Source organism: Mustela nivalis (genome assembly GCF_964662115.1).
Source record: "Mustela nivalis genome assembly, chromosome: 6".
Taxonomy (NCBI): domain Eukaryota; kingdom Metazoa; phylum Chordata; class Mammalia; order Carnivora; family Mustelidae; genus Mustela; species Mustela nivalis.
Genome location: NC_139025.1, coordinates 36,426,579 through 36,441,171, shown reverse-complemented (window position 1 = coordinate 36,441,171; position 14,593 = coordinate 36,426,579). Strand labels below are relative to the sequence as shown.

Here is a 14,593-nt window from a genome sequence, read left to right as displayed (position 1 = left end):
GATTGGTGTGTTTACAGTTTTTATTACAATTGGAACATTTGCAACCACTGTTTCTTCAAGTATTCTTCTACAGCCCCCCCATGAGAGATTCCAAATTCATGTATATTAATAACTACAGTTGTCCCACAGCTCACTAGTGCTCTGTTCACTTTTAAAACATTTTTCTTTCCATTCTGTTTTGATAGTTTTTATTGCTATGACTTCACATCCACTAATCTATTCTTCTGCTTTGTGTAATCAGATTGTACAAGCGTTGACAATACTGACTCCATCTTTGGTCCTCCATCTTGTTCATGCCTGGACAATGACCTCCCTCGGGGCTACCTGCTCCAGGCCCCATGGAGGTTAATGTAAGCACTGACTGCTACGCAGGAAGTCTGATTTGGATAATCCCTACAGAAAAGGTATCACTTTAGAAAATTAGTAGAGATCCTCTGGCGCACAGATGGTCTCACTTTAGAAAACTACCCTGTGACCTGACCACCATGTCCCTCGCTCTATATAAACTGGGGAATACAGTCCAGACTTGGCAGGCAGCAGGGGTAGAGAGTAGCTGTGACTGTCTGGATCGTCCCATCTGCCCAATTCCTCCGTCAATAAGTTCCCGTAAATAAAACTGTGTAAATGGTATGGAGTGGTTTGGACTGTTTGTTGGTCTCAAAGTGCTTTCTCAGTCTGGAGGATATTATACTGTCCCTCTTCCACCTTATAACACAGATAAAAGCTCCATGGAGTAGAATTTTCACATCTAGAAGTTCCGTTTGTGTTTCATATTTTCCATGTCTCCTCTAAATCACGCGTGGTTTCCTCTACCTCTTAGACTTATGGAAAGTAGTTACAGTAATTATTATTACTATTGTTTTAATGTTCTTGTCTACTAATTCTATCACCTGTATCACTTTGAGGTCTTTTCTCATTTATTGGTTTTTCTCCTCACTATAGGTCATGTTTTCTGCTTCTCTGCAGGCTTGCTAACTTCTGATTGGTTATAAGACATTACAAGTTTTACCTGGTTGCGTACTGGGTATCCTTGTATTCTTCTAAATTTTCTTGAACTTTGTTCTGTGATGCAGTTAAATTACTTGAAAATGATTCTTATCCTTCAGGCATGCTTTTAAGTTGTGTTTGGTAGGGCCAGGGCATCCTTTAGTCTAGGGCAAGTTTTACCTCACTCCTGGCACAACACCTTTTTGGGCACTATACCCAGTGTCCAGTATATTACAAGGTTTTTCCTCTGGCTATGAGAACATGAACTACTCCTGGCCCTGTGTGTATGCTAGGGATTATTCTGTCTGCTCCTTTCTGACGGCTCTTTCTCTGTCCTTGGTTAAGTTATCTTTATAAGCATGAGATTAGTACTCAGCTGAAGACTTGAAGGGCATCTGCTACAGTTCTGCAAAGCCTCTCCGTCCAGTTCTTCCCTCACCAGTAGTCTCCTCCCCTGCAAATCCCAGCTGTGTTGGCTTCCCAAATACACGACTCTATCTCCCCAGTGCAGAGAGACCACGGATGTCTATTTGGCTTACATCCCCCTATGGAACCTGGATGTTGGCTCTATGTAGTAAACCAGATGATAAAGGGTTCACTTTTGTTCATGTCCCTTCTCTTGGGGATCACTGTCCTGTGTGGTTTGTTGTCCAGTGTCCAATGTCTATTTTGTACATTCCCTTGTTTTTCTCTAAGGTGGGAAAGTAGATTCTGTCCCCATTTTTAATGTAATGCTACAAATACTCCAGAACAAAAAACCACCTAAACCTTCAAATGCCTAAAACCTAGCACAGAAAAGACCCCTCTTTCCTCCTGACAATGGAAATTTTCCAAGAGAAACAGAATCCCATCTTCCTAAACCCATTTGGCAACTGCTACCGACTACCAAGCGGGAAGAGAACTTTGTTAAAAGATTTCCTAAATGGAGATTTACTGTAAACAAATTCCACTCAATTTACCACTACAAGTGGTAATTACCTCACATGCCTGACTCACCCTCCGTAATTCTCCTAATACAGCAGTTCTGTCACATGCTGCAGGAGGAATGCCTCAGCCTTAGTCTTTCCCATTTGCACAGATGATGCTTCTGGCTTTCACAACAACACAATATGATGTCTCAGAGACTAAGGTAAGGAACCTTGCCAAACACGAGGCTTTATACTGCAAAGTGTTGTAACAAGAAGCAAATGGCTTTCCAAGGAGCTCTTTGCTGCACAGAAAAGAGTTCTAAATTATTTCTGCAAGTAAGAGAAGCCCTATAACCCGGCATCTGATGATCTTCCTGGGCCAAGATGGGAATGCAATTGTCAAGCAAATCCCCCTTTAACACAGGCAGACATGGCCTCACACACAGGCAGTAAGGTCTATAGGTGGGTTCAAAAGGATCAGGAAAAGTTGATTTTCTTCCACGATCATTTTCAGATGTCTCAGCGGGACATTTTTTTCCATGCACATCCCCTTAATCTCTGAGGTAAGCTGGGCCCTTGTATTATGTTGTAAAAGGTGAACGGTAACAAATGTCAAGAAGGTGCCAGAAGTCCCAGAGCATTTAAGGAGTCTTCCTGGCTTTCCCTACAATTTTCATTTGTCCAACAATTGACCTTTTCTAGTCACAGATTGTTTTCCTGAGCTGGTGTTGAGAGTGCATTGGGTCTAGGGAAAATGTCCTGTCAGACAGGTAGGGCCAGAGTAAAACCCAACTCAGCAGTACCCAAAGGTTGTCTACAGGATCTCTGCACCTCGCATGATCTTCAGATTCCTTCTTTGTTGGCCCCCCTTCTCCTTCCATCAAGACTTACCCCAGAGCCAGCTATGTATCTCCATGCTCTATCCCAGGGCTACTCAGAGTGTTACCAGTCCACAGATATAAGTAGAAACTGAGGGTGAACACTGGAAAACTCTTACAGCAATTGACAGAATAATTTTAAATCAACTTAATGTAATAACAAAAAGCTAGCCTTGTATTTTGCAGTTTTATTTTTCCTAATAATGTTTTTATTATATTTTATCAAAGTAACTGTCTATAATAATTTAGAAACTAAAAAAGAAAAAGAAACCTGATCCTTCACCACAAATAGCTTGAGAAGCACTGCTCTATAGGTGTCCCTTTCCCCTCCCATCAAATCTAGTGCCAACATCCAAGAGTATGTGGGGTGTTAGACATGCAGAAAGGTATAGGCTACAGAAGGAGAAGTCAGCTGGGCCCAGAACATGGCCACAGGTTCTGCACTGAGCTTTAGCTTCAGGAACTGCTGCACTGGCTGATTTAAAATAAAGTAGCATAATACGATCCCACAGATTCCTATTATTTAAAACATGAAAGTTCTAGGTGAGATAAAATCTAGATAGGAAGGCCCTAGATGATCTTGAAATGGAGTTAGCTCTAAGTCATCAGTTTGAGGATTCAAACTTGCATATCATATTATTTGAGAAAGAAAGAAACCAACAAGAGTAAGTAGCAAAGCGATTACCACCAGGGATAGCAGCTGGACCAAATAGCAGGTGAGACAGTAAACTGAACAGCGTGAACACTACATAGAAACTTAGAAATGTGGACAAAACAGCACCACATTTATTGCAGCAATGTTTACAACAACAACAATAAAAAAAACCTGTAGTTAAGTAAAAGTCCATCAATAAAGAAATGGTTGAACAATTTAGACAATGTCTTCACTCAAAGATTGAGTTAGATGTCTCCCAGTTTTACAGCATTTTGGGAAAAGTAAAAAAGCAAGACACAGAGAAGCATTTGTATATTACATTTCCCAATTTTTTAAATGGTGGGGGGAGGGCTTATCTTTGTGGATATTGAAGGTGCGGTATTATTTTAAAAGATAACTAGAGGATGGAAGAAGGTATGAAGTCTATCCTCCTGCAAGATTAGCAGCTTGGTGTTGGGGTGGAAGGGTCAAGCAAGGGTTAAAGTCTTTATAATTTTTTATCATAAATGACCATTAAAAATGTTATGCTGTTTATGTAAAATGACATGTATAAGCTTGTGTGTGCCTGGATGTCTCTCTCTATATGTCTGTATACGTACATACACCTATCGACCAATCCATCTCTATCTACCTATCTACCTACCTACATCTGTCAAGAGCTGCCTATCTACAGAGAGCTGTTTGAGACTGGTCACCAGGGCGCCTGGGTGGCTCAGCTGGTTAAGTGACTACCTTCAGCTCAGGTCATGATCCCAGGGTCCTGGGATTGAGCCCCACACCAGGCTCCCTGCTCTGTGGGGAGCCTACTTCTCCCTCTCCCTCTGCTGCTCTGCCTGCTTGTGCGTTCTCACTCAGTCAAATAAATAAATAAAATCTTAAAAAATGAAATTATAAAAAAAAAAAAAGATAGGTCATCAAAGGTATGGTGGTTATTTTGCCCAGGCACAGGGGAAAATCCTGGTGATTTATTTCTTCCTTATATGTCTTCCTCTTGTTTGAATGTTTACAGTAACCAGGGATTACTTACATAATAAGAAAAAAGCAGGAATGCCACAACACCCATGATACTTTCAACTTCTCTCTTATTTCCCGCCTCTAACCCCTGTGTTTCTTTCAGGTCAGGCCCTTCCCCCCCAACCCCACCCCTTACCCTCACCCCCACCCTGGTCCTAAGCACCAAGTCAGTTCTGGCTCTCACTGTCCCTGCGCCTGTCTCTCCCCTCTCCAGCCAATCCTTCACGTGGCAGCCAGAGGGACCCTGATGGAGGACCTATTACATGACACTCCCCCATGTGCACCTCTCCTAGGGCTGCTCGGAACCTGAGGGGCGGTTCTCGGCCGGATGTGCAGCGTAATCTCTGGCACGGGACTGTTCTTCTCAACTGTGCACACCTCCCTCTGCTCTTCTACTGCACCACCGGCAGAACATATGCCCGCCCCGACCACGTGCTTCCCACCCTCCTCTGCTTCCCTACAGTCCTGCGAACACACTCTATTAAACCACTCATCGTTCTTTTTACTTATTTGTTTTCTCTTCCTCCCTCCCTCCCTACGCTGGGAGGCAGGACTGTATCTTCAATGTCTTTACCAAATGAATAAATGAAACCAAGGAATGAATGAATTTGTAAAAGTAAAGCAGTAAATATAAATGAACATCAACCACATACAATGCCTGTATAAATGATGAACAAAGGCTGCAAAGTAAGTATTTTAAAGTTCATTTTTTTCCTTTTCCAGCAGTGGCTTAGGCCACTTTTTAAATTACTGCCAGTAATTCAGTCAATGAATAATTTATATTCAAGTTACCAAACGTTAACTATACTTTCAATCCCTATAAAATGAAACAGAAGTCAGAAAGAAAGCCATTTCCCCCTTCTTCAATAAAATAAGTTCAATACTGTTCTTCACTCCATGCCAGTTCTAGAAACAGCAACTCTCCCCCATAAAACATAGCCCAGCTGTGTGACTACTTACTGGAGTTGAGGAGGACCATGGCCTTGACACAGAGATACTCTTTGTGTTGGAGTTTTAACTCACGGAACCTTGAAGTTGTTGCCAAGAGCATGTCGAAGATTTCCAGAATTCCTTCTACGCATTTCCCCTCATCCCTACAAAAGTTCATTTGGAAATTAAGAAACATGCAGCACTAGGCAACCATTAAAAGCAATAAGGAGTATTTTCTTGTTAATCTCAAATTTCATCTTGTACACCCTTTAACAATATGGTAATGAAAGCACCTCCAACGATATGAAATTACTAGAATTATCTTCATATAAAGAGGACAGGGAACTTTCTCTAAATTCTAAAAGCAACCACTTGTAATAAATACTATTTAGGCAAAAACATGCATTGAAAATACGCTTACCTTCTACCCATTCACCAAATGTTTCAACGGAATACATTTTTCTTTTATTTTTTAATTTAAAAAAAAAAATTTTTTTTTAAGATTTTATTTATTTATTTGTCAGGGATACAGGGAGAGAGAGCGAGCACAGGCAGACAGAGAGACAGGCAGAGGCAGAGGGAGAAGCAGGCTCCCTGCCAAGCAAGGAGCCCGATGTGGGACTCAATCCCAGGACGCTGGGATCATGACCTGAGCCGAAGGCAGCTGCTTAACCAACTGAGCCACCCAGGCGTCCCTCAACGGAATACATTTCTGTTGATTGTTTTCTATCTAAACCATTTTGGCCAATCAGCCAGAGTTATGACATATACTACTAAAATGAGACATTTTATGTTCCCCTCAGAAGACTCTGAAGCGCTAACGAGAGTTACCAGAGCAAATGGCCTAAAAAGAAACAACCCTTTACATCTAGGGCTTAACTCACTCCCTGGCAGTCACTTAGAAACCAGTGGGGCAACTAAGAGACACTGAACATAACTTGAAAAAAAGCTAGTCTGATACACAAAGAAATCACAATTAGAGAAGACAGATTAGAAGGAGGAAAGGAAGGCTAAGAGGGAGACATGAACATTTTTCACTTGCCAACGATTATTTTTAAGCAAAAGTTTTAGACAAACTTTGAACCATATAATCAAAATTCTTTTGAACATTCATAGAAAGGAATTTTTATGCATACTTTTGAAGGAAATTACTTGAACTGTATTTAGAAAATACCAGCTTCAATTCACTCCAGCCAGACACACATTATTCTGCCTCACTGCTCCCCAAAAACCTTCTATTATCATCAGTCGTAGGCACTGGAAGCCCTTGACAAGCAGTTAGATGGTTTTGCCATGAAACTTCCACCTGCTTCTCGACACCTGCCATGAAGGATGAAGGGGAGCCTGGCAGCAGTGGGTGTCTGCGAGTTTCATCTTTAGTCTCCCTCGCAGCCCCTGAAGGGCATCTGAGATCTTCAGAGAACTGGCTGCTCCCCTTCTCCCTTCCCCCAGCCCCAAGCCAGGACATTTCCGATGATGGCAGCGGCTGGGCAAAGGGTCTCCGTGAAACTCAAAGCACGGACACCAATGGGAACCACCAAGGCTGGGGCAGCCTTTGCCACTGGACTCTCTGTGAAGGCAGCAGCTTGCCAGGATCCTGTGTCCCCCAGCATTTAAACCACCCCCCGACTCACCTACACAAAGCTACCAGCAAATACACTGTGAGTTCCAAACAAACATGTTAGCTTCTGCAACGACCTGAGGCTTTCTGAAAATGCACAGGTTAAGTGATAAAACACCCATGCCACATAATCAAATCACTGTGCTTATGGACAATTAATTATTGAAATCTGTCATTGCTGGGCTTGATTACATCGGACACCAAGAAAAGCTGGTTCTAAAATATCTTGGGGTTGGGAGGGGCACTTGGCTGGCTCAACCTGTAGAGCATGTGACTCTTGATCTCAGGGTTCCAAATTCGAGCCCCCAGTAGGTATAGAGATTACTTAAAAATAAAATCTCAAAAAAAAAAAAAGTATAAAATCTCTGGGAATAAATTAAAAGCCCACCAACTCCTGCATTGATTGTTTAATAGTTTGATTCTTTACTTTTCTGTGAGACTCAGTCAGAGATGGGGTCATGTCACTCCCCAGATAGTCTAAGACCATTCATCTGCAATCCTGTTTTGCAGAGGTTGCCTCTTACACCTAAAAACACATCCCTGCATGTTGAAATTTGTATCATTTCCTCATTGAAATGCATGCCGTTTTATTTATTATAATTTTTTTATTATTTATGTTAGTCACCTTCCAGTACATCATTAGTTTTGGATGTAGTGGTCCATGATTCACTGTTTGCGTATAACACCCAGTGCTCCATGCAATATGTGCCCTCCTTAATACCCATCATCAGGCTCACCCATCCCCTCATCTCTCTCCCCTCTAAAACCCTCAGTTTGTTTCCTGGAGTCCTTGGTCTCTCATGGTTCGTCTCCCCTCTGATTTCCCCCCTTCATTTTTCCCTTCCTTCTCCTAATGTCCTCCATGCTATTCCTTATGTTCCACAAGTAAGTGCAACCATATGATAATTGTCTTTACAACATGCCATGTTAAATGCAGATTCATATTTTAAAAACAGAGGGAAAGTTTATATGCCAGAGCTTCCTAAGCCCTGAGAATTGCTACAACTCACAGTAATCAGAACATGTGTACCTCACAGAAAGTGAATCTCTAAACTAATTCTTTTTTTTTTTTAAGATTTTATTTATTTATTTGACAGAGAGAGATCACAAGAAGGCATAGAGGCAGGCAGAGAGAGAGGAGGAAGGAGGCTCCCTGCTGAGCAGAGAGCCTGATGCAGGACTCGATCCCAGGACCCTGAGATCATGACCTGAACCAAAGGCAGCGGCTTAACCCACTGAGCCACCCAGGCGCCCCTCTAAACTAATTCTAAAGAACGAAGGCTGATTGCTTTTCTTAGCAGCTGTGACAGCCAACCATTTCAGTCAAGGGGTGGCATGGTTAGGATATTTTTATTCAATTCACAGGCTGGGGAAACCAAATACATTTTTTAGGAAATAAATGGGAAATACAGGAAATAAGGTATAATACCTCATAAATGATATCCTAATAAAATTCTGCCTGAAATGAGTTCTATAGAGGAAGGACTTTTAAATAATATATTAATGACATCTATTATACTTATTTCATAACTATGGAATGAAATGGAATTTGGAATAAGAAATTGGGATAAGATTAAAAAATCTGAATTAAAGAGAGAGGACGGGGGCGCCTGGGTGGCTCAGTGGGTTAAGCCGCTGCCTTCGGCTCAGGTCATGGTCTCAAGGTCCTGGGATCGAGTCCCGCTTCGGGCTCTCTGCTCAGCAGGGAGCCTGCTTCCTCCTCTCTCTCTCTGCCTGCCTCTTTGCCTACTTGTAATCTCTCTCCGTCAAATAAATAAATAAAATCTTAAAAAAAAAAAAAAGAGAGAGAGAGGACGTATGATTTGAATGTTAAAATACTGAAACAATCTATAATCAAACCAAACCACTCACAGAAACTTACTTTTGCACATTTGTCCAGAAATTAGGGCTAAGCAAAAATAAAATAATAAGTAGAGGTGGAATGTCCAATTATGTGCCAGCAACTACTTGATAAAAGAAAGTGATTCTGTTCTATACCAAGGACAAAATGTTGAATGAGTGAATGTTGCTTTGGGTGCACTATTTTGTACCTACATACATACCGCTGGCAGCACACATGTGGGCGTGTGTAGACCACACACAGTTCACTTCTGGGCAGGGGGAGGGCACTAGAGTTGGGGGGGGGGACAAGCTCCTGGCTTAACACATGGAGAAGACTTAAATATTAAACTGATGTGAAAATTCCCTACATACAAAAAGGGAAATGAAAATTTTAAAGTGAAAATTCTTAGGGTGTCTTGAAATTCAACGCACACGTCACTGATGGGAATGCAAGCTCAGTACATTTACAATATGATTCCATGGAATTCCACTCATGTCCACACTGGGGTCCAAGCCCAGATCCAAACACCCTCTTTTTAATGATATGCAACATTAGACAGTTGCCTGCTGATGTCAAGGACATACATGTCTTAGCAGATGTGATTTTTTTAAGCAAGCAGAAGCTCAGATTCTGTGGCAGATCCCCACATGAATTTTTGATCTAGTGGTTACTGAGAGAAGAAACACCTTGTTTAGAAATAAGCTGAAGTGACCGGAATTTCCTCTCATCCAGAGTAGGTTCAAGTTTTCTCACTACAGAAGCCTCAACAAGAATGAAGGACAGCAGCAATTATTATCTCCGTCTGCACAGTGAGCTAATTTAGTTGTATTCATACCTTCTACGGTCACACCACCACTGGATGGAACTGATAGGACAATCTGCCAAAAGACAGTGATTTTCAAGTACTGTGCAAATTATTTATTCATGTTGCAGAGAAACCTCATAATACTTCTTTATGATGTGTAATCTCTGACTTTTTGAATTAGGAACACTTGGAGCATTGTTGAATAGGCAACCCCCCAGAAAAACATGTTCACATAAAACAATATTCATCTGTATTATACATGCATGAAGGAACTGAACTATCTTAGACTTGAAATTCTTGACTTCACCAAGTTTATGTGTTGGCAATACGAGAGATTGCAAGAAAAAATAACCATGACAGGTACCAAAAATGCCCGCTCAATGTCAAGGCACTTAAAATTGCAGAGACTCCAATACTCAGATATATACATCTGAATGCCTTATGACACGATACTTTCACATATTTATAGAGTAATGGGAGGGGAGTCTGGATGGCTCAGTCAGTTAAGTATCCAACTCTTGATTTCGGCTCAGGTAGGGATCTCAGAGTCATAGGGTCAGGCCCGGCGTCAGGTTCCACACTCCGCATGGAGTCTCCTTGTCCCTTTCTCTCTGCTCCTTCCCCTGTGCTCTCTCTCAGGTAAGTAAGTAAATAAATAAATAAAATCTTTAAAAAGAACTGTGAGTCTATTAAAATAATTTGTAAGAAAAATTACTTTTTTTCTCCTATTACGTAACCAAAAGGTAGGCCTAACGTAGGCCTAACATTTGTCCAGGATGTATGTCCATTTACAGTAACTTAAACTTACAGGAATTAAAGAACCCAAACAAAGAGGAGAGTTAATTCTCCTAAAACCCAGAAATGAAAGAGTCACCAATTTAGAGATCAAGACAAAAAATAAAGTAACTTAATAAGTGTCTGCAAATGTATTGATTCATCAAGGGATGAAACTTCTTCCTAGTACTAAGTTCTAAGAGAATTATGTGTGTATAATATGTATGTGTGTGTGTGTGTGTGTGTGTGTGTGTGTGGCTTATTTGAACACCAAGTGGAACATAATGAGTGAATGAATGAGAGTAATGACTTGGCTGGGTGCTTGGCTTTTCCGTCTGCCTTGTAACACAGATCTAGATCTTCGATGAAAGCAAGAGGAGTAGGTTTGTGAAGTGGGCAGAGAGTAAAATAGAGTTGTTCTAAGATAAAAGAATAAAGTAGAAAGTCACTTTGCCTTTCAGCCTCCTGTTTCCCCTCCCAGTTCTCTACCCCACTGAGAGGCATGTCCTATCATACAGGGAACTACTGTTATATTAAGAACATGGACTTCATAGCCCCAAAGTCCAGATCCACCACTTACTACTCTCTACCTGCAGGCAAATTACCTAACCCCAACATTTCCATATCTGAAGAATAGTGGTAACGCCCCGACTCAGAAAGGGCACTTATGATGATGATGAAGTGAGTTAACACATCAAGTGCTTAAGAGGGTGCCTGGCACATACAAGCCAATAATTTGGCTATTCTGATTGCTACTGAAGGGTCTGGACTTCCAGAACCTTCTTCTATGGTTTAACATCTGGGTTTGCTCCCTCCTGAGCCACAGCCCAAGCTCTAGCTCTTGCCAAAGGCCCTGCTCTCCACCAAAATAGCTACGTTACTTAAAATAGTGCTCATTGTCAGTGTTGTGACAATGGACAGAATGGGTGCTAAAACCTTGAGGTTATCACTTTTTATTTGTGTAATATGTGCATAGGGGTCTTCTGATGATCCAAGTAGGCAAGAGCAAGGGTTGGGCACAGATGCTCTCGAACCGTATAATAGCGTCCTTCTACTCCATGCACAGAATCAAATGTGACTGAACATCCTACTTGAGAACTTTTTCAAAATAAGGAATGTGGAGCTCTATTTCCATCAAGATTTTTAACCTGCTCAAATGTATAACAAGAAAGAGGTCTATATTTTGAACTAAAATTTTGAGTGTTGTCTATTCTAGCTTTTCCTCCATGAACAGTTTACCCGAGTCAATTAAAAATGGGTTCCTTTCCTGTGCCATCTTTAAAAGAAAACAAAATGTAATTGAGTGATGGCACTGGCACGATGATTCCCCAATTTCCATTACCTTTCATTGGTTTTAAGAACTGTTCCTTCCACTGCTATTGTCAATAATGTTACAGAATATGTGCACTTACAAGTCAAAGCACATTAAAATAAGCTTTGCAGATTTGTAAGAATCTTATCACCTGTCTAGACAGAGATAGACATAGTCCCTATAAGTGGAAACTGAACAGCAGGACAATTTAAAATTATAAACTGAAAATGCAATTTTTAACACAGACAAATCCGTGTTAAAATTGTACATTTTAACATGCTGACTTGTTAAACATGTTTGACTTGTACATTTACTGGCCACCTAGTCTACACAATCTAGGCCCTGCTATGGTCTGTAAAGGCTGCCACACCACAGCTAAAAATGAGGCACAGGACACTGAACCCTGGGACCCAGGCTCTCCTTCCCAGGCTCTCGACCTGGGGAAAGAATTCATGATTTTATCAACCTCTTAGTTCCCCCTTTAGATGTGAGATTTTAATTGCAGCACCCAGGACTCAAACAGGTCAGAGAAGAAACATGATGTCTTTTTTCTCACCTGTCCAGAACGAGGTCGGGGGCAAAGATGAGCTTGCCCGGGTGGTCAATGGAGCGCCACATCAGCCCCACCATTAGGACCTCCATCCAGCAGCTCTCCAGGAGGCGCACTTGGTCGTAGAGACTGAGCTCCACAAAGCCTGGGGAAAGCAAGAGGCTATGAGACATACCCACTCTCCTCCTCAATTCCCTGTTTCTGTGAAAACAGAAGGGCAAGGTTTAACAAGCTATTGAAAACACAAGCAATACAAGGAAACACTCAATATTTTAAAGATGTGGTTAAATTTAAAGATGTGGTTAAAATGACCTAAGGAAGGAAATTCTGAACTCAGGGGAGGCAGTCTCACACTGTCCAGCCTTGGAGACCTTCTAGGGATGAATCTATTCCATTTAAGATTTATAAAGGATGGTTACCCAGGCTTATAGCTCCCCAGACAAATGCTAGGGATGAACAGAAAGCTGGAACAGATCATTTTCAGTTACATTTTAAAAATTCCTCTGCACTGCTGAGAAAGATGAGTCAGCTGCCAGCCAGAGGCTGCCAGTCTGGCCCAGTCCACAAGAGGGGCTGGAAGGGGTAGGGGGATGGGCTGCGGGGAGGGGCGTGCAGGACACGCAGAGAGACCAGCACCAGCCCCTGCAGAAAGTCAAGGCTTCAACTGAAAGAGATCTCCGGTTGCTTAAAATTTCAGTCTTAGAATCATTCTTCTGAGTAGGAGTGCTGTCTCCAGGCTACCCTATCCTGAAAAGCAAACTAACAATTGAAGCAGGTCCCAAGAGCTCGAAAGCCTAACAAAATGGATTGGTCCAAACATCAGAAAGAAACAGGTGATCTGGAGGGAGGTGAGCACTTTCAAAGCAAAGCTGAGATCACTGGTGCTTCCTCCACAACCATGATAAGAAGAGAAGGCCGGGTAATATAAAAACTAACCAAAAACACGGCTCAAGGAGTGCAGCAGACTCTGGTTATGATCCCGGCTCAGCCTCATCCTAGGTAGTTATGGAATCTCCTTTCAAGTCAATTTTGTTACAGAAAAAATGGGGAGTAACAATGACTACCCTCCAAGAATGCCCGTAGGTAATCTCTTCCAGCATCCTCGTTTTACAGATGAGAGGACCACGGCTCGGGAAGCACACGCGGTTCAAACCTGTGAGTAATACAATGCCAGTGTGCACATAGGAGACCTGAATGGAGGGAATCACGAACGGCAAGACGGCTCAGTCCTCCTCCAAAATTGCACCTTGTCCTAACACACGTACATGTGCCAATCTCACCTGCGGTTACAGACAATAAGCCTGCCCACGGGACATTAGGCTTCTTATATTTGCAGATATTCAACAAGGTCAAGGTGAGGTGATATTTTACTATTTTTTTTTTTAATTTTGGAAAATGACAACACCCACTAAGAGAAGAAAGAAAAATCACACCTTTAGACTATGCCTAAATTTTCTGAAAATTTTTTTACAACACTAGGCTTGAAGAAGGACTAAAGCAGCTCAGGAATTCAGTTTTGTTATGGCACAAAGAAGCTACATGGTTTTCAATGATCGCTAATTTCACCACCACTCTCCGCGTGGGGTCCTGAAAACCAGCGTTCGGCATACACACGACAGCTAGAGGAAGACCCATCAGTATTGTCTCCTGTGAAAAGAGCAGGGAAAATAACAGAATTCCAGCTAAGGGGAAGATCTAGACTATCAAAACAAAACTAGACACCAGGAGATCCTCAGGAAGCTCGGAAGGATTGGGCACAAACCAACGAACGACCCAAGAGATACTATTACACTAGGCCTGGGGTCCCACAGCTTTTTTCCCCCAACTCCTCCCCACTGAGCTTCTCAGAAGCTCCCAGACTTTACACTTTGCCTAAAGCGGTTGCAGCCTGCAGGCCGTGGGAACTGTCCCTAGTGGCTTAGAACCTGGAGCGAGACCTCATTTCCTAGATGATTGATTATGCACATGGAGAAGCCCTGTCGGGGGATGGGCTGCTGCCATTCTGTGTTAGAATTCTAGATTCACTTTCACAGAAACACCAGTTCAAATGATAATGAGGTGGTAATTATAGCACAATGCAGTGTTTCAGGTATATATCACAAGCCGGCCTGCCCCTAGAATTTCTTGCCCAAATGGCCACTTTCAGCCCACTTCCAGAGTCTGGGTGGGTTTTTCCCTTGGGTCCACCCTCTCAGACCACATCTCAACATGAGGTGTCCAACAGGCTAGTGTGGGTAGGAGATGTGGCCACGGAGGATGGGGTGTGGACAAGGAAGAAAGAACACATTTCATTTAAGATTATAAATCAAGTTGTCA

General features: G+C 42.1%; 1 protein-coding gene across 1 annotated transcript in view; it reads right to left on the bottom strand.

Moving 5' to 3' along the window:
- ESR2 (estrogen receptor 2) overlaps positions 1-14,593 on the bottom strand; it is a 71,245-nt gene that overhangs the window by 19,780 nt on the left and 36,872 nt on the right. Inside the window, exons 6-7 of the mRNA XM_082734166.1 lie at positions 12,284-12,422; positions 5,403-5,536 (exon numbers count right to left, since the gene is read on the bottom strand). Coding sequence (XP_082590292.1) covers positions 5,403-5,536; positions 12,284-12,422 — 273 coding nt within the window. The remainder of the gene's footprint in view (positions 1-5,402; positions 5,537-12,283; positions 12,423-14,593) is intronic.